Here is a 19,914-nt window from a genome sequence, read left to right as displayed (position 1 = left end):
ATAGATAGATAGATAGATAGATAGATAGATAGATAGATAGATAGATAGATAGATAGATAGATAGATAGATAGATAGATAGATAGATAGATAGCGTTTCCATGGTGAATTAATGATTTAAAGATCGAACTCCACACTGAGTCACGACCCTATAGCAGGTCTGTTGAAGCAGAAGTCACGACCGTGATCCTACATCCTGTGCTGTGCCTGAAACAATTCCCTTTCATGTGCTTATTTTCATAATCTTCCGCTGAAACGTCACTCTTCTGCGTAAAAATGCGCCAAACAGTCATTAATCGAGAAACTAAATTAATGCACGTGACTGGAAACTTTAAATAAAACATATAATACGCCATAACAGAGTAAGCATTTCTAAGTGTGCGATTTAGTTGTGGAATGAATGTGAATGATTAATTAATTTGTTAAATTAAAGGATAAACATTTCGACAAAATAAATCTCTATATTATTTTATTTAGAAGCAAAACGGCACCCGGTTCATAAAAGAGTACTTGATACAACACAAGCAAAATGAAGAGACCATACAGAGCCCCAGGGAAATATGATGTCCTGAAGAAAAAAAACAAACAAACCCAAAATGAGATAATTTTTTTTTCTTTCTTTACACACCAGCTCAAGGGTCTATTGATCAAGCATGTGCCACACCCCTACAGATAATCAATTATTTGACCAATAAATAAATAAATAAATAAATAAGCAACAGTACTTAAAAATATATATCTGTATACAATTTCAAATAAGTGACAAAATACAATTCCAATCACTAACCATTTGAGATCTCGTGCTCTGTGTGACATAAAGAGCAAAATGAATCACAAGAAAAATTCACGACAACTAAAAAAGAAGAAGAAAATAAATCATTTTACAAATTGAAATTGCATTAGGTTTGAATTTTTCTTAACTTTCAAATACATTAAACTTTTCTAACTTGCCTACTCTGTGTACGGTTGGATTTGTATGTAATGTGCTTTAGTTTCTATTGCAATCCTTTGTGATGTCACATAATTAAACATTGATTTGCACTATGAGAAAAGAAGCCCTCACCCTGTTTTTCCATCTACGCATTTGCAAGTGTGCTGCACTGACTACAGCACGTCTACCATTTGTTGCAGTCAGTCCGCAGTGTTTGTAGCAGTCAGTTACTCTGCGTGTCTCCAGGAGAAGTGGCTGTATGCCATGCCTGTCCTGTCAATCAGCGCTGATTGCGTCGGGCGGGCATGATTCGAAGGGAAGCAGTGCTTTCCCTGGTCATGAGGCGCGTCACCTGGTCTAAAGTGAGTCCGGCCACTGCTTCCCCATTCACCTGCAGAATTTCGTCACCGATGCCAAGGAGGCCTACGTACGGGCCTTCTCCGCTGCCATCACCCACTTTTTCAACATATACACCTGCACAAAGGAGAAAAAAGAGAAGAGAAGAAAGATGAATAGAAAGAAATGAGTTAGAAGTAAATGTGTCTTTGGGTTCATAGAATTTCTACTCTTTTTATTATTACAAAAATGAAATTGAAAATGTAAAAACATACCTGTGTCTGGTCGACCTTTGCCCCTTGAAATAACAAAACCATAAGGACCGTTTGGGGGTTTGATGAGCTCCAGGAGGATACTCCCATCAGGGAAAGCCTGAGTGGCCCGGCCCACTGGACGTGCGATTCTAGAGGGAAGTACATCTTCAACGCTCAAGGCCCTGTGAAGCTCAAGCTGAGGGCTGTCAGGGCTGAGGAAGCAGAAATTCATTATTTCAATAAGAGTGTGAGAATTTATATAAGTCATCTTCATCACTCAGTTCTTCTGCTTGGTTTTGTTTGCCACAGTCACCTACCTGAGTGCCAGGCCGTATGGTATTTGCACCTCCCCAAGTATGGTTGAACGCTCTGTTCTTCTCTCTAAACTCTGCACAGAGGAGGCTTTACGCAGCTGGGCCAGTGGCAGCACCTAGTGGCAAATGAATGGCACTGTAATAAACTGATTTTATTTCTTTTCACCAAACCAGCTTCCAGAACCATAATATTTTGCCTTTATTACACCTATAAAAATATGGTCTGCTTGGCAGCACACACACACACACATACAAAAAAGGATTAATTCCACTAGTGTACTCCTGAAACTGCAGAGAAGGCAGCAGACCTGTACAAAGTAGAAACTTTGGCTGGTCCACTGTTGAAATGAACTTTGTACAGGTATGTGAGGAAAATGACATTACTTTTTACCTTCTGCCTGTATGAGGTTAAATTTGTATACATTTATTGTGGCCAATCATGATGTTAAAAACATGAGATAAAGGAGCGCAGCAGTCAACAACACAACAAAACATTTAGACCTCTTGCTCACCGTATTCAGCGTCTGCAGGGAGGGTGTCCTCTGTATGCGGATAGTGGGCTGCGGTCTCCGTGTTGGGCTTGGTGATGCTGAGCTCGCCCGGGGGGCAGTGGGTATACTGAGCTGTTCCATACTACTGGAGCGACCTCCTTTCACAAGCCTACCGACACTGTTCAGGCCAATGGAGGAAAAGAAGCGACGTAGGAAGAGCTTTGGCCGCCCATCCAGCTTTCTGTAAAAAGAAAATTGTGATTTTTCTTTTAAATTAGACCTTAGCACAGACTTTAAATATATTGATCTAGACACTGTTGCATCACAGTGTGAACTACACACACACTGAGAATTGTTATTATGGACTGAGATTATTTTTAAGAGCTGTGAAAACAATTTTATAAGTGTCGTCCTTCTGTAAAGGATCGTAATGACTACAGCTATATACTGTATTACCAAAAGAGGGCAGGATTGCTCTGGTATTGAAAGAAGCTTTCTAACAACAAGAACAACAGCCTGTCTGCTGAACAGGGTTTTAATCTACTAACTGCTGCACAACAGTGTTGGTGGGGGCAAGGGATTTATTGTCTAAGCTATGGCAAGAACATTGTTATCTTGGCTTACCTAGACCCATCACAGTTTTCCTCCCACAGGGCCTCAGCTTTCAGATGTTCAGCCCTCAATAGCTCTGCTCTGAGGTCCTCAGCCCGAGACATACCCAGGCCACGTATTGCACGGCACTCTGAACCAGAACCAGAATCCCCACTTAAGCCTACAAAAGGAAAAGAGTACATTATTAAATGTCAGTATTATCCTGATCTTTGCTGAAAGTAAACTTCTAACTGCTCTTTTCCACACTACAACATTTATCTATTAGTGCACACAAGTAAAGTTTATAGGTAGCTACAGTTCACTTCAGAAACACAACCAAAAAGGCTTCTTTATACTTCCACTTGTCTGCAGTTCAGACAGACATATTGTACTTTTTCATCAACATTTATTAGGTAGTCAGAGTAACATTTCCTTTGTAGCTCATGCCTTTTTCATTTCCTTCTCATTACTTTATTAAGGCTTCATTATAATGTTAAATATCCCTAAGAATAGAAATTACTCAGAGTTAGTTTCTTGCTTAGTTGCAACAATAGGACCATGACTACATTTAAAACATTAATGATAAACGAATAGTATGTGTAATCGTATAATGCTGCTTTATGTACATTACTGTTGCCACTCACCTGCACCATCTGGAGTGGCATCCCAGAGTTCAGAGCCTGGCAGGTCTGTGGCTAGTCTGGCTGGGGAGTACCTCAGAGTAGAGGGTCTGATGCAGGACACTGGGCTGCTACTAGCAGGCACCCCTGGGGTTAAAGATGCTGGAGACTCCCTCCTTGTGTCTGGAGAATCCAGCAGAGATTGAGCTCCACCCTCTCCTCCCTGATTTGAGGTCATCTGGAACTGAACCGTGGACTGACCAGCAGCAGAGCGATTTCTTGAGCTTGACTTGAGAGCTGACTTGATAGGCAATGCAGGGGTTGGTGACTCCCTTAGTCCACCAGATGCTTCAAGCAAAGGTGGCTCCAGAGAAATGGGGCTATCAGGTGCAAATGAAACAGCTCTGCTCAGGTTGACTCTGTTACGTGGATTTGAGTTACGCCGCTGAGCCCACGACGGGCCATAAGGGCCATGACCAGACTCTAACCGACTTTCTCCTTTCCTGCTCCTTCTCCTAAGTTTCCCAAACCCTGATGACTTCCATCCTGTACTAATTTCTCTATTTTCGCCCAAAACATAAGCACCGGCGAAGGTGACAGTAAGAGGAGCTTTAGGACGAGTGCTTGCCTCCGCTTTGTTTGGTGACACCCAGCGAGGAGCCACTTTTCCTCTTGGGTCCTCAGGGTTACCAGGCTGCTGAGGCTCAGCGTGCTTTGGATCTGGTGGCGATGAAACTGGCTGAGGTTCTCTCACCACAGAACCACATGATTCACATTTCTTCACCAGCACTATTATCTCTTTAACCACTGTTGTAGTTTCACCAACAGCAGGCTCATCCTCTTGCTTCTGTATAGGAGGCATAGAAACACTTCTGTGGTTTCTGTTCCTCTCTGAACCGCTGCTGCTGGAATCTATATTGCTGTCTTTACTCTTGAACCTGGGTGTCCCGGGCCTGCCACGCTGTCTCACTCTGTCCAAGTAGCGAGACTCTGCTTCTTTTTCTGATTCATCCTCAAAGCGTACACGGGTGGGTGAGCAACCGTACCTTCTGGTTCGACCTACTTGGTCGCTGGGTGAAGTGTCTCTCTGACTGGGGACAAGGAGGGGACCAGATGAGACTTGAGCTGGGAGCTCTTCTTTGGTTTGAACAGCTTTTTGTACTGTTGTTGGACTGGGAGATTCAACTTGCTGTTTCCTCCTGTAAAAAATGACAGAGGTGTGGGTATTGGAGACAAGTTTAAAGCGCCAGATACTTTGTCGACTTCTCCATTTTTATGTTATTAGTTTATCAAAGTCAAATGTGAAAAATGTAGGAAAGCTGAATCCATCATCTCGGTATCAGATGGTAGCAAACATACGACTCAATAACATGTGCACCACTGGGCACATAATATCAAAATATAAGGTGCTAAAATGACATTTACATAAACTGTAATAAGACATACTGTATGTGTTACAACTTTGTCTGTCTCAGGCACCAATGACCAGGTTAGTGAAGCAGTCAGGAATGTAGGGTATATTGCAAATTCTCCTAATCCTAATTTAAGTGAAAACTTCCTGCTGATTTAAAGGGATTTCTGAAACAAAACTACACAAAGTACACACTATTACATAAAAAGAATAAAAGCAAACATTTTCAAAACATTGTCAGCTTTGCTTATGTAATTACAAAGCAAAAGTCAAGTTCTAAAGCTTTAACTTGTTTTCGGTTATGCAACATTAGCTTTGCAGGAAAGGGGCAAGTGCAAAAGAAGGATAGACAAAGCACAGAAGAAGTGTTGGGAGGGAGACGTAAGGATGGGAGCAAAGTGATAAACAAACATAAGAAGTGCATAAACAGGGAAAAAAGAAGAAGCAGACACGCTCAAAGTGGGACTTTCACAGTCTCTAACCTCAATCCCACAAGCTCACACAGGCCTTGTAAGTTAACTTACACGGTGGATCTTTGATCAGAATGGGAGCGTCTGCTGGGGCGATCGCCTTTGATGTGATTGGAGCGAGCCTTGAGTCTTGCTCGCTCCAGAAGAAGCTTGGCCTGCTCGTGTCTTGGGCTTAGAGGTAGTTCATCGCTGATTACAAGAAGTGACCTGAGGAGCAATGGGAAGAGAGACAGAGAGTGGAAATTAGTACCGAACAGCAGGGAAATGGATAGAGTTTAACTCGCTAATGAGACAATCTGCCAGCATCTGTCTAAGAATGCTGAATTTTTGATAAAGTGTTCAAATTTTCAAAGCTTATTCTGTGCTGACACATATCCAGAGACATCATATTTCCCCAAAGATTGACTTAACATGGAGCCCAGCAAGCTGCGTCTTCCTAAGCTGTCTTATGTAATATCAGATAAAAAGACTGGGGCGTGGCTCTAGTGGTCAGCAGCAAAGGGGAATGTCATCCATCCATTTATCCATTCATCCATCCATCTTTATGCCCAGCAGCTAAGCTGCTCTGCATTGTGCTTCATCGTCTGTACTTCTCTTTATCCCCTGGCCCAGTGATAAAGATAGCATGATACACCAGCCACGTGGATTATCTTTGTAATCTTTGTAAGTGTGATTCATTCTCTCCTGTGTGACAAGATGAGAACATATTGTCTTTCACCAGATTACAGTTTGTTGTGTCACTTCACCACAGTATTCAAACACCAGAAAAAAGAAATCAACAAAGTTGGATCCTGTCTTTAAATATCATATGCAGCTCTTTATTCTACAGTTTATAACCATGTTCAAAATAACAACCTTTACTAAAAGGATGGCTTCCAAAATTGTGCAACTGGTGAAAAAAGATAACAGTGTGCTAGGTCGACAAGTGTCGAGCGAGTATCAAACATTACACATATTTGATACTCGCTCAGTATCGCCAGTGCACTGCTTTTGACAATACTCGACATCATCTCTTCCCTGTGATTAAACCTGATTATCAAAGTGTTTGTTTGGATTGTGCACCACGCATAGTTGCCTCATTGGGTAGATTTTCTCAAGTGCAGCTGTAAAAGTGAAATTTATGAGGAGAGGATATAAATAGTCCAAAGAGATTATCTGTCACTACCCTTGCCAGGAACTACATTGCTCACCTTAAATAGGGTTCAAGTTCCTGGGCCAGAATGGCTGAGTCTGAGGCGTCCAAAACAGGATGGGCACCTGCAACTGGTATAAAAAAGGAAAAAGATATGAGCATATATAAAAGTGCAGTCAAAATTTCTTCCAGATGAAAGAAGGATTTCTTGTCTTTGTCTCTTCCTTCACCCAGACATAATGTGCTACAGCGCATTAAATTATTGTTTAATGTTCCATTTTTTTAGGACTTGCCTTGCGGCAAACACAACTGCAGAGAGAGCAGTCAGCCATGACGTGACCAACAAGGACATTTGGGTATCAAAGAAATTGGGACTTGCTATGATCAAAAGGATTTTCATAAACCTTATAACATTAGGTTCAGATTACACTCAGTGGCAGTCTCGGAGGTCATCCCTAACTCATCTTTAATCTCGGACAAAACCCCCCCCAAAACAAAACAAAACACACACACGCACACATACACACACACACATACACAGATTATGTAACTGCTGAAGGATAAAAGCAGATTTCCCAGAGACAAGAGGGCAAAATCATCTCATCATCACGGACTTGCACCTGCATCTCCCGTACTGGGCATTGAAACTGAGATCTGTGCAATACCACATGATCATTGCATGGGAAAAAATATCATCTGTCATCCTACAGACATACAAAGACATCCATTAGCGCGCCGGCAGAGATAAAAAAGACAGGGACACTTCCCCCACTGCTCTATTAATAGTAACACCCGTATGCACATCTGCACATCTGACATCTGTTCAGCACTGGGAACCAGCCAGGTTACATTCTGCGTTTCAATACAACATTGTAGGTAGGCAGACTACAGCTGAATTGGGCACTTTAAATGGCTGCAACAGATGGAAATCATTCTAAGCAGACAATGTGCATAAATTATTGACAATTTTCCAGCTTTAGAAGGTTGTTAGAGGAAAAAAATCAAATGCAAAATTTAACATTTTCTGTCCTCATCCAAAATGCTAACACGCCACAGGAGCTGATCCAGCTCATAACATTTGACTACACTTCATGAGGAAGCTAAAGTAATAGAGAAAAAAATATGACTAAGTCACAGCCTTTTATTGAAACTATATCAAGTATTGTTGTCATAAATATGGCAGCATGTGTTTTGTTGTCTTTTTTTAAATAAAGGCACGCTACTAAAAATGCTATTATTGTATAGCATAATAATACTGCAAAAGTAAAGTTATGTATTTCATGCCATGGCCAGGAGTTTCAAAACACTCTACAGCTTATTTATCAGTAAAGCATTACTAAACCCCTTCTCAGATGGCTCCATGCATTACTTTTTCGCTTTCTCTATTATTTTCCTTAATAGACCTACCGTTATAATCCACTCTGTACGTCGTTTCTTCATAATAGCCAGTGATTTCTCCTTCTTGCAGTTCTCTCACTTCCCTGTAGTGTTGTTGTCTTTCCCTTAACTTTGCATAGGCCCTCTCCTTCACCCTCAGTTTATCATCAGCGCAAAGGATTCCACTTTGTGAAGACATGCTCTCTGAGCTGTCTGAACTGCACAGTCCTTTATTGGGATCAGTCACATCTGTCTCCCTCTGCTCATACTTGTCCAGGTACCACTCCACACTATCAGAGTTTTGGATTTCAGAAGACACATCATAGTCATTCTCCAGACCTCCCACATCATTCTTGTTGCCTGCTTCAGCCAGTTTAGGCTTTCTCTGAGGCTCTGCTACTGCCTCTGTCCGAGTGTAGTCCTTTAGTGGTAATGTGGGGGGTGTATTGTGAGGGTCAACCCCATTGAGAAGCAACGTTTCTGGGCGTGCTACTCTCCAGAAGCCCTTTGGAGGGGCCCAGTGTCTTGCTGAAGGAGAAGAAGTGGAGGAAGTAAAGGACGATGCTGTAGAAGCAGAGATGTTGGAGGAGAGCACAGGTGGTGGTGGAAGAGGAGGAGGGGAAGGGGATGGGCCATCCTTGCTAGTGCTTGGGTTGTCAGACGGAAGACTCTCCAGACTGGTGCCCTCTCCAAGCCCACAAGGCTGACCCGTTGGATGACTGACCTGTCCATCATTCTTTTCTGACTGCTCCTCTTCCACTTCCTCCCCCTGCTGTACAATTTGTGCTTCAGCGGGAGGACTGTGGATCTCCAGCCTGACTTGTACCTCTACCTCCTCCTCTTCATCACTGCTGCTTAAGTCCTTTGCACCACCTGATCGCCAGGAGGGAGCAGGCAGAAACAGCTGGCCTTTCACTTTGGGTCTCTGTCTAAGGAGGACTTCAGATGAAATGTGCCCCGCTGGGTTGCTCACCAACACCTCCGTGTCAAATCTTCCTCTGTCTTTCTCCCTGTCTCTTCCCCTTGTTCTTCTCTGCGTGATCGACTTCACCTTGGTCTGCAGGGCGTGAACAGCTGAACTTTGAGCAGGGGGAGGAAGAGAAGCATTCAAAGTGGTGGTGGGTGCTGGGAAAACAGGCTCAGGAACAGGACCTGTAATGAGTCCCCAGTTTATGGGAAGCCCAGTGGGCAAAGGGGAACCGGATTTTGATTGGATATTATCAGCAGCTTTCTCTTCCTCCATTGGCTAGTCATGCACAAGAAATTCCAAAGAGATTCTGAAAATAAAGAACAAGAAAGATAAAAACCTTTCCTATTCAGGGTATTCTACATCTCTGTTACCAGATACTTTTTTCCTGTGTGCCGGGTAAGGAGATATGTAATGTGGACTCTGTCACGTTGCCTTATCCAGTGATTACTTTGCAGGGCACAGGATAATCCTTTGGAATCAGAATAAGCAACTGCTGCCTGCAACTGAGACCCTACAGGGAATAAGCAGTATTATATGTTTATGTTTGGTTGTATATATCAGAAATAATCAACCATGTTTTTCCCTGTTTGCCATTCATTAATAGAAAAACTGGAGGAAAAATCAGCTAAAGTATTTAAAATTAATTATTTACCCATAAGAAATACGCACAACAGCAGTTTTCTACAGGCTACTGTTGGTAATTATGTAAACCGCCTCCATAAAAGCAATTTTAACTCATTATTATCATTAACAAAGTAGCTTCTCATCACATTAAGAGACAGGCTGGTTTCGCTATTAGAAGGCTAACAAACATTTTTTAATGTACCTGCACTTTTGCTGAACACGGCGTACTTTGACATGCAATCCCAGCGTCGATGGTCACGAGAAAGTTGCCATAAATTCTTGGGCAACCGCACAAATTAAAGTTGCCCTCCATAATAAAAAGCTGCGCCAAGCGTGCAGTTATTGCAGCGCGCATCCTCGCTTCACCAACAGGCGAGACGAGCGACGTCCCCGTGGATGAAATAACAATGATAATAACAAGATTTCCAAATGTTTCTCCAGATTTTGAGGTTATGTTTTCACTCTCCCTCTTTCTCTGTCGCTCTACGTAGCTCCGAGCGGTGTCAGGCGCGTCAGCGGTCTCTCAATCGTGCCTGGTCTGATAATCCCCTCAGAAATCAGTGGGATTAAACAAAAATGGAATAAAAAAAAATGCCTGCTTTAATTTCGCTCTTGCCTCATGAGTGGAGCTCGAGTAGAGCTCTGTGTTGCGCAAGTGCACAGACACCGATTCCCTCCCCGCCGTAAAAAAAAAAAAAAAAAAAAAAAAAAAAAAAAAAAGAATAAACCAATGAAAAAGAGAAAACATTTCTAGTAAAATGGCTTGGTGACCTCTCGCCCAAATGAGATATCCCAGACACTTTTCACTCTTTATTTCGGTGGCTCTGATTGCAAGGAAGTGGGGTAGGCTCTGCTGCGTTTTAGGGAGCACGGGTCTAATTTTGTCTCGAAAAACAAAAGTCAGCTGATTCTTATTTGTCAATACAGCTCCCTCCCTCCATCTTAATCTGTCCGAGCTCCCCCCTTCTCTTCGTTTGTCTAATACAGATACACAAAAATTTTAACATATATGCACCCGTGCAAACTGAACAGTCTAACTGTGAAAATGTTCCCAGATGTGATCTTCTCAGCACCTGCCCAGTTTTGGTATTTTGTGTGTGCGGCTCAATTTCAACAGAGGGCGCCATTTGCCCACAATCCAAACGCGCACACGCAAAAAAGAAAAAAACGCGCGTGCACGCACACATCTTTTCCAGCTAGCTGTAACCGGCTAGCCAGTCTGTTGTCGAGTTGACACCCTCTCCCTTACCTTGGCAGCAGTTAAGCTGCACAGTCGACATGGCAAGAAAATATCGCAGCAATTTCCTTAAAAAAGATGAAAAACTTCCAAGTCTTTTGGAATAAGTGAGTAGCATCGACAATAACAATTTATCTGCTTGGTGAAAAACCCAAAGTAGTAGTTGCATGTTTAGTTTTAGGCACATTAGTGACGCATAGAGATTGTTAGCGAGCTAGCTAAGGAGCTAAGCGCTAAGAGAGTGGAGAGAGTAACATTTGTTCATTAGCATGTTAGCCCTCTGTGCTCATTCCGACGACAAGAGCCGTTGAGTTATGTGCCCCTCAAAACAAGAGTAAAGCACAAACCTGGTCAGTTCTTAAGAACTTTATGGTATTGAGTTGTTGTCACTGTGTCTGGTGAATATAAAGACATTTTGGGACAGTTTTGTTGCTTTGAAGTTATGGGCGCTAGCGTTACATAATCTGACTTGTTGTCTCTTAGATCTCGTTTCCTTGAACAGCGCCTCTTCGAAGGATAATTAATATCATTAAAACTGTAACGTATGAACAACTGTGACTATATTCAGAGCAATAACTGTGTGACAGTCGGTTAGCGATAGGTTTCAGGTCGTTAAGTAACTGTTTGCTGATCAAACGACGTTTTCCCATAGCTAAGCTAGGAAACTAGCCACCCATAGCTTCCGATGCTAAAACTAAGCTAACGTTACCTAGAGTTAGCTAGCTATAAAAGCGTCTCGTATCACTCGTAAGATTAGTGGGTGCATAACGAAACATCGAGATGGTCACAGCAAGGATAACAAACTGGGCAACAGCGCATTGTTGGTACAATATTATCGAGCGCTATCCCCAGACTCTAGCTTTATATCAAGTTAGAGGGACTTGTGTGGTTAGCCTATCCTATACCCTTTGTCCATAGTCATAGCGATAACCAGCTCCTTTTTTTTTTTTTTAACTAGGCCACGCCGCAGTTGTTTTGGTCCATCTCAACCATTTGTTTCATTCGAACTTTACAAATATGTGTTGTGTCACCTCTGATTTGCCGTTACATTGTTTTGTTGGGCTTGAACAACGTAATTGACAGGAAGAGGCATATTTTCAGTGCGGTTATAGTTGTTCCACGGGAAACCTGCTTTATAACCACACTGCCTAGAATGCATTTCTCAGCTGCAAATGCACTCATGCACAGTGTAGCCATGTTTTATAGTGTACTTCTACAATGTTTTGATGAAAAACTAATAACATTATGACACGTTTTATAAAAACAACAACAACAACGAGAGTTTATGAATGCGGGAACAACTATAATTCCGTTTCTCTTTCTGCTTTACAGTATTCATCACGAGATGTGATCCACAATCCACAATGTGTGAGGACATTTAAGAACGATTGAGTTCGGAAGAAAAAAAAATTGATTCCAGTGGAATCTTTCATTATATATATATAAAATTATTATATATTTTCCGCTGTGTTTAAGCTCACATACATTTATACACACCCATCCCATCAACATATAACCATGCCAGTGCAAGCACCACAATGGACAGAGTTCCTGCTGTGCCCGATCTGCACACAGACATTTGAGGAAACTGTTCGCAGGCCCATCAGCTTAGGCTGTGGACATACAGTCTGCAAGATGTGCCTGAACAAGTTGCACCGAAAGGCCTGTCCCTTTGACCAGACAGCCATCAGCACAGACATCGAGCAGTTACCTGTCAACACAGCTTTGTTGCAGCTGGTGGGAGGCCAGGTAAGAAGTTTGTTTTTGTGTGTTTGTCATAAATTGCTAAACAAATGTACAGAGATCTGACTATACCGTCTGTGCTGAGATTTTGTTGACGCTATCTTGTGGTTAAGAATACTAGCTCATGGGTATGTTTTTCTTTTTTTTATTTGTTTGTTTTTTCAGTAGTGAAACATTTTTAGACACCAATCCTGGTTTTAAAGGATGACGTTTTCTATAATTACTTTGGATTGTATTCGTGTCACACATGGGTTACTACATGGTGTACATACTTTTGGGATTTCTTTCTGAGTCACCCTGCAGTCATTGAGCAATGACTTGAATTATGCTGCTTTACTGAGTGCTAGCGCATTCACTAAAGCCGTTTTTCTCAGAGGGAGTGTTATACCAACAGGGTGAGGCACAGCTAATGGTGTCTGGCTTTGTTGGCCAGGTTTCTAAGTTAAGACTGCAATAATGGATAACGTCACTGCATCACTTGTAATGCTGAGATGTGTCTTCTCTAGTCATCATGACTGGTATAGCTTGTCCCTTAAACACATCTTGGTTGTATTGCACATTTGTGCCAATAGGTAGGGCTTCCTTAAACGTTCCCTGTGTGTGTATGTGTGTGTGTGTGTTTGTGTGTGTGTGTGTGTGTTTGTATATATATATATCTATATAGATAGATAGATATATCTATAAAAATAATGTGTGTGTATATGTAATGTAAAATTTGCTTCTCTGGTGGAAAAATATAACTATCCCTACCACACGTGGTGTGCTCCACACACACACACACACATGTATTTGGGCAGACTGAGTGATAATAATGGTGGCAGACATTATTAAGTAGCACTCAGCTTTGTTATGACCTTTCTCAGAATTGGCCTTAATGTGCACACGTTAGCCTTTGTGAGCTTTGCTTGTGGAAGATTGCAGCAACAGATTTTGCTAACATTAACGAGAGCATCTCAGCATATTAATATTTCAATACATGCTGTTAGTATATAGTTAAGTGAAACTCTGTGGACAAATGAAAATGCCTGGTCTGGGGGTCTTTGACAATCTTCAGCTGATTACTTAAACATTCTAATACCAGTGATTAGTGAGAATCCACATAATTTGAAATTAAATGTAATATATTTTAAGTAGGGATTATTTTAATTGTTGTACAAAATGAGTTGTAACGCGTTAAATTGGCCCTCAGTCCAAATCGTTTCTTACCGTAAGAATAACCATACACAAAAATGTTGCAAAAAATGACTACCGGTACTTAAGCCACCAACATACACATCAGTTTTTTTAAATTAATTAATTAATTTTTTAAATATGCTTGACAGCTCACTGTCATTTATTTTTTCCAAAGTTATGATTTGTTTCAGTAAGTAATGTTTGCTTTTGATACTTATTAGATGTTGGAAATTCAGGCTAGTTTAATGTATTTCATTATGCAACTTCACATTATCAGTAAGAATACATAGTTCACTTTGTCTTCCAATACACATAAAGAGGCATTTAGAATTAATTTGTGCATTCAGCTTTGTTGAGCTTTTTAGCTGCTACATTACACAGTGAAATGAAAGTGATGGTGATGGCGGTTCCACTAACTCTGCTACAGCTTTGTTGGGACAAAATTGTACTGAAACCTATTCATCTGTTGCTACTGATTTTCTAAATTCCTCCCTTGCATTCTGCTTCAGGTTCCCAAGGCTCAGCCAGTTGCTTTGATAACAAGTCCAGAGGACTCACAACATTATGAGGAGGCCAGGCAGTGTGTGGAGGAGCTGGCCCTCTACCTTAAACCCCTCAGCAACACCCGAGGTACTGGACCTTGCTGGAACTATTTAGCTCTGTGGTTTGCTCTTTCTTTTGTTTAAGTGGACAGACCTGGGACCTTTCAAATATGGAGGTTGATTTTCGGTATGAAAGACCACTTAACAATTTTCTTGTTCTCAGAGGGTGGATAGATTGGGAGGTAACTGCTAATGGGTGTAGACTTCCCTTTCAAAAAATAGCATAAGAGTGTTTGCTTTCTTTGTGTTAATCTCATGCTGGATACCAAAAACTGTCTGGCAAACAAAAGCTATATAGGCACTGACAGTTTGAACAGCACCAGCATATATCATAGCTCATGAAGCTGGAGGTGTCTTTGAGTGAGAATGCTCTTAATAAGACATAACTAGATTGTCGAAGTCACCCTATATATAAAAACAGCTAAATACAGTCCTACTGTGTATCATAACTGATTTAGTGCAAGTGTCATTTGTATACCTCTTGATTTTTCATTCAAAAGTGTAATACATTTTAATATTGTATAGTATTCTGTAGAGGTGGGAATCACCATACATCCCACGATACGATATTATCACAATACTTAACGCACGATACAATATTATTGCAATTTTTTAAAATATTTTGCGATATTCAGATTCAGTACATAAAGGTAAACTTTATCAATATTCATTTTATCTAATATCAAAGTCTCACACTCAGTCTTTCTCTCATTTCAGTCAGTTTTATTGTTGACAAACTGAACGGTTTGTATTACAGTCTAGTCCAACTTAACTGAATGCAACCATCTGGTACAATTACAGCTATTCTGAACTATGCAATTTATGAAAACTATGCAGCCCATTCAGCAACTGAAGAATTTGAAAGTAAATTAAAACAAAATATAATTTTACATTAAATAAAAAAGTTTTAAACTTAATTAAAATAAAACATGTCTTAAATTAAAATAAGTAAACTGACATGTTTATTGCTGCCAAAAAAAGTTAAACACATTTGGACAGTGAAGGAATGTCAGGATTCTTGCTCAGAAAAAGGAGCTGATCAACATGCTCTGACGTCAGGGCATGTTCCAGTCCACAAAAACTTTTTTGTAACAAAATATCGATTTCTGCTGTCCCTGTATCAATACATTATTAGCAAACAAAATATCACGATACTACACAGTATCGATTTTTTTTCCCCCCACCCCTAGTATTCTGTATTTATATGTAATGCAATACATTGCAATTGTAAAGTCACAATGCCAAGAACGAGCAGACAGTATCACCTCAGGACCAAGATTACCTATACTAATGTTTTGTCCCTACTTTTGAAATGCCTTCAAAACCTTACCCGTCTTTTACGGCAGTAATTCTAGTTCTGTTAACATATTGCATTGAGGTTTGTTAACACTTTGGACAATAAGTGTTATCAAGTTTTATGCTTGATAAACAAAAGCAATAATCAAGCAACATTTCTGTACATGTATTTAGTAATGGTTGTATTACTGTAGTTTCTTGAGTACGACATTACTATACTAGATCACTATTTTTTTAAATATATATGTACCGGTATATGGAAATATCTGAATTGCATTTAAGGTGCAAGGTTTAAGTAGCAAAACAGATTATAAGCTATTAAGTCTGAAAACAAATTACAGTATTTGCACTGCTTATTGAAATATTCAATATCAATATAATGAGTTGTATCTGCAAGTTGTTTCAGTGCAGAATATTGTGCATGATGCTGCCCTCAAGATTGTTGAGTCATAAATGTATTTAAGGAGCCTCAGTGCAACGGTAACAGATGGGACATCCTGATTTCTTGGGATGGAGCAGAAATGTTCATTTAGCGTCTTGTTTGGATGTATATTGGATCAAAATTCTTGAAAAAAGGAAGAAAAAAATTTCTTCATTCCCACTAACAGTATTTGACTTAAGTTGCATGTAAATGCATCCAGTTTGTCAATGTGTGTCACTCTGATCTTTGCTGCAGAGTGGTGCATGTTTGATGGATGAAACAAGAATGAACTAATTTCTGAGTTTTTAATGTAGTTTTACTTTATAGTTACATTAATATACTTTGTCCAGACTGTTAGGATAGCCAAACCTTGTTTTCTGGTGACATCAAAGAGCATTGCCTTTTCAACAATGGCTGCTGGCGTCTGATAATTTAAACATTGATACTGGTACTGAACTAAAGTATCTTAGCAGTACATCTTTTATTGCATTCTTTTTTTCCTCTCCTTGCCAGGTGTAGGGCTGAGCAGCACCGCTCAGAGCATGCTGAGTCGACCCATGCAGAGGAAACTGGTTACTCTGGTCCACTGCCAACTGGTGGAAGAAGAAGGCCGTGTTAGAGCCATGAGAGCGGCTCGCTCTCTGGGCGAGCGAACTGTCACTGAGCTCATCTTGCAGCACCAGAATCCACAGCAGCTCTCGTCCAACTTGTGGGCTGCTGTCCGTGCACGAGGATGCCAGTTTCTCGGCCCAGGTAGATAGTTTTTCTTTACCCACAAAGTGAAATTTCCCTGAAAACAGTCAATTTATTCTCAGTAAAGACTAATTTGGAATGTGATGACTACTGAGTGTTACTCATCGATTCTGTGTTTGTTTTTCCTTTCTCAGCCATGCAGGAAGAAGCCCTAAAGTTGGTCCTCCTTGCTCTTGAGGATGGCTCTGCTTTGTCAAGAAAGGTGCTGGTTCTATTTGTAGTCCAGAGGCTTGAGCCACGGTTCCCTCAGGCTTCCAAAACTAGCATAGGCCACGTTGTGCAGCTTCTCTACAGGGCCTCCTGTTTCAAGGTATTAATCTGGCTGAAAACCAGAAGAAATTTATTTTATTATTTTGATATTTTTTATAAATATTATTTAATATTTGTTTTGCTAAATATAGGTGCAACCCTTTCTGTGCAGAATTTTCTGTTGTATGTATGTAAGAATTTCTTTCAGAAAATAAAGGTAACTAGCTCATTTTGTGGCTTTCTACTAGGTTACCAAACGTGATGAAGATTCATCCCTAATGCAGCTGAAAGAGGAGTTTCGTACTTACGAGGCTCTGCGACGGGAGCACGACTCTCAGATTGTTCAGATTGCTATGGAGGGTGGATTGCGGATTGCTCCTGACCAGTGGTCTTCTCTTTTGTATGGGGATCAGTCTCACAAGTCACACATGCAGTCTATTATAGATAAGGTGTGTACTGGAAGTAAATCTATTTCAGTTTGTCGTTTTCACATACTGTACACATTTCAAAGAATCATTTAAAAAAAAAAAAAAAAAAAGTATTAGCTCTGTTGGTCATAAAATGTTCTTACATATGAAAGCTGAAGTACCAAAGCATTAACTATTTATTTTTATTTATTTTTTTGTTATGTGTATAGCTGCAGACCCCAGCATCTTTTGCTCAGAGTGTCCAGGAGCTGACAATTGCGCTGCAAAGGACTGGAGACCCAGCCAACCTCAACAGGCTGCGGCCCCATCTGGAACTTTTGGCCAACATTGATCCCAGTCCTGGTGAGAAACACACCCGCTATTGCGAGGACAAGTTGGTACATGCAGTGTCAGATGCAAATCCAAACTATGGCTCTTGTGTTTTCCCAACCCTCTCTCAGAAATCTTTGTTATTGGCCAAGTTTTGTTTTTTCAGGAATCAAGTTAAAGTTCAGGTTACTTGAGTGGTTTATTTATTTATTTATTTATTTATTACACATAAGTAGCTTAATTCTGGAGTCATAAGTCACCCATCCTCACATGCACACTCTCAACAGACAACAAATAAGCATAGTGCAAAATACTGAAAACATGCCACAGTGATATGGCTGATATGTTTCTACATGGATCAAAGTTATTTGCCCTTCCCTTTACTTATCCATATTTTTTTCTTCCCATAATACTAGTAGAATTGATTTCATCATTCATGTCTGGGAATCTTGCCACTGAACTGTTCTGTCATTTCTTGAATGTCATTAATTCTTTGCATATTTAGGTAAAACCTGACAGTAAACTTTGACAGTGATATACCTCCTTTTATATTGAAAATGTGCTTTCTGCACCAAGAAGTCAATTGTATATTTTATTCCTTTTTGAACTACTTGGCTTTTGGTATCGCTGAGGTCACCATGCATTCCTTTTTTTGAAGCAAATAACACAATAGTAAAGTTTGTCACTGGTTATGTCTTTCTCATAGGTCTGTATTATCTATTCGGCCAGAAAGTTGCCTCTTTTTGTATATAATAAGACTTTATTCTATTGTGGAAAGCTCCACTGAACAGTTACCAAATGCATATTCAGCCCTTGGAATCAGCTACTGCAGGCTATCGCAAAGCTTGGTCATAAAGCTGGTTATTAAGCAATTGTCCAGTTACTGTTGAGCCTGTAAAAACGGAGCAACTCTGTTAAAAAAAAATCAAATGTTGTAATAAATTGTCCTGAATTGACCTTGAATTCAAGCTGAAAGTCTACACCTCAGTAACCAAATTCCTAAAACTATGCTAACAACCAAATACTCCCATCAGTATGTTGGATTTGTCCTGTGTAGTGTGACTTCTACTATGTGGCTCAAAGCACACATCTGTCTCAGCTGATAGAGAACAGCCAATTTAAAATGTATTAATCCTTTTTTCCTATATTATTTATTGTTTGTCTAGATGCTCCTCCTCCTACATGGGAGCAACTTGAGAAGGGGTTGGTAGCAGTGAAAACAGTGGTACATGGCCTGGTGGACTTTATCCAGAACCACAGCAAGAAAGGAGCCGATCCTCAACAGGTTAGTGTTTCTATTAAACTGCAAATAATGCTTGGAAAAAACAAAGCCAGGCTTTTAAACGGTCTAATAATGTTTCAAAGGCTTGTAGGAGATTTAGTCATGATGGTCCAAGACATTGTTATGACACTTGATTTTTGAATTTTCCGTAATTTGTAGCAAACCCAAATTTTTCAGGATTGTAAATACAGATTTTTTTAAATAAATAACTATATGAATAAATAAAAATGATTTTTGTAACGTTTCATCTTGTTGGATATAACATTTGTTTGCATCTGTTATTCGATGCAATTTTCTTAAATGGAGTTTTTACTTTTTGATCATATGCAAAAGAAATCTTTTTTTTAAGCCTCCTCAGCACAGCAAATACAAGACTTACATGTGTCGTGACATGAAGCAGAAGGGAGGCTGTCCTCGTGGAGCCAGCTGCACCTTTGCACACTCTCAGGAAGAACTAGAGAAGTGAGTATTAACAACAACTTGCCAAAGTAGTGTGTGTGTGTGTGTGTGTGTGTGTGTGTGTGTGTGTGTGTGTGTGTGTGTGTGTGTGTGTGTGTGCGAGAGAGAGAGAGAGAGAGGTTTTTTTTTTTATTTCCCACTATAGAGCATCTCATAAAACAAAAAATGAATCATGGGGACCCCATAGTAGAAATGAACTTTAAATAGACTTTGAAATGAAATGGTTTCAGTGGTTGGGCTGTGCATGAGTTCAGATGGGGCTGCAGTTAACCCATGAGGGGAGATGAGTTTGATATCACTATTCCTTAATGTAGATGCTTTAAAGCTGAGGGTGTGTACTGCAAACTTGTTACACCAGAACTTTTTGGTAATAAAATGATTCAAACTATTGATCTGTGGATGGGGTCCCCTGAGTCACCTGCTATAATTGTGTCCATTTTGGG

The 19,914-nt window shown here is 40.3% G+C and overlaps 2 protein-coding genes across 4 annotated transcripts in view; one reads left to right on the top strand and one right to left on the bottom strand.

Annotated features, from left to right (window-relative positions):
- Positions 1–71: 71 nt before the first annotated feature.
- si:ch211-13f8.1 lies at positions 72–10,170 on the bottom strand. Its single transcript, XM_005912812.3, has 10 exons — positions 9,722–10,170; positions 7,956–9,202; positions 6,607–6,679; positions 5,471–5,623; positions 3,560–4,734; positions 2,949–3,096; positions 2,346–2,565; positions 1,837–1,949; positions 1,541–1,731; positions 72–1,403 (listed from the first exon to the last, which is right to left on the bottom strand). The coding sequence occupies exons 2-10, from the start codon at positions 9,166–9,168 to the stop codon at positions 1,210–1,212; spliced, it is 3,480 nt and encodes a 1,159-aa protein (XP_005912874.1). The 5' UTR covers positions 9,169–9,202; positions 9,722–10,170; the 3' UTR covers positions 72–1,209.
- A 553-nt stretch (positions 10,171–10,723) lies between these two features.
- rc3h1b (ring finger and CCCH-type domains 1b) overlaps positions 10,724–19,914 on the top strand; it is a 16,972-nt gene continuing 7,781 nt past the window's right edge. For all 3 annotated transcript variants that reach the window (XM_014332972.2, XM_005912811.3, XM_014332983.2), the window contains exons 1-9: positions 10,724–10,863; positions 12,089–12,505; positions 14,182–14,302; positions 16,505–16,744; positions 16,879–17,054; positions 17,242–17,442; positions 17,631–17,763; positions 18,897–19,015; positions 19,362–19,474. In XM_014332972.2, the coding sequence (XP_014188458.1) occupies positions 12,275–12,505; positions 14,182–14,302; positions 16,505–16,744; positions 16,879–17,054; positions 17,242–17,442; positions 17,631–17,763; positions 18,897–19,015; positions 19,362–19,474 (1,334 nt within the window). In that variant the 5' untranslated portion in view covers positions 10,724–10,863; positions 12,089–12,274. The remainder of the gene's footprint in view (positions 10,864–12,088; positions 12,506–14,181; positions 14,303–16,504; positions 16,745–16,878; positions 17,055–17,241; positions 17,443–17,630; positions 17,764–18,896; positions 19,016–19,361; positions 19,475–19,914) is intronic.

Source organism: Haplochromis burtoni, unplaced genomic scaffold, assembly GCF_018398535.1.
Source record: "Haplochromis burtoni strain Fernald_Lab_line unplaced genomic scaffold, NCSU_Asbu1 Contig_3, whole genome shotgun sequence".
NCBI classification, from domain to species: Eukaryota; Metazoa; Chordata; class Actinopteri; order Cichliformes; family Cichlidae; genus Haplochromis; species Haplochromis burtoni.
The sequence above is the reverse complement of the archived record's forward strand: the minus strand, read 5'-3'. Positions and strand labels throughout refer to the sequence as shown.

Bases quoted from the DNA above. Each gene is read 5' to 3' on its own strand.
- si:ch211-13f8.1 (XM_005912812.3), bottom strand. From the start codon at position 9,168: ATGGAGGAAGAGAAAGCTGCTGATAATATCCAATCAAAATCCGGTTCC. The intron at 6,680-7,955 runs GTAGGTCTATTA...TTTTTATACCAG, and splicing joins GTACAGAGTGGATTATAACG to TTGCAGGTGCCCATCCTGTT. The intron at 1,732-1,836 runs GTAGGTGACTGT...CTGCTTCCTCAG, and splicing joins CCATACGGCCTGGCACTCAG to CCCTGACAGCCCTCAGCTTG.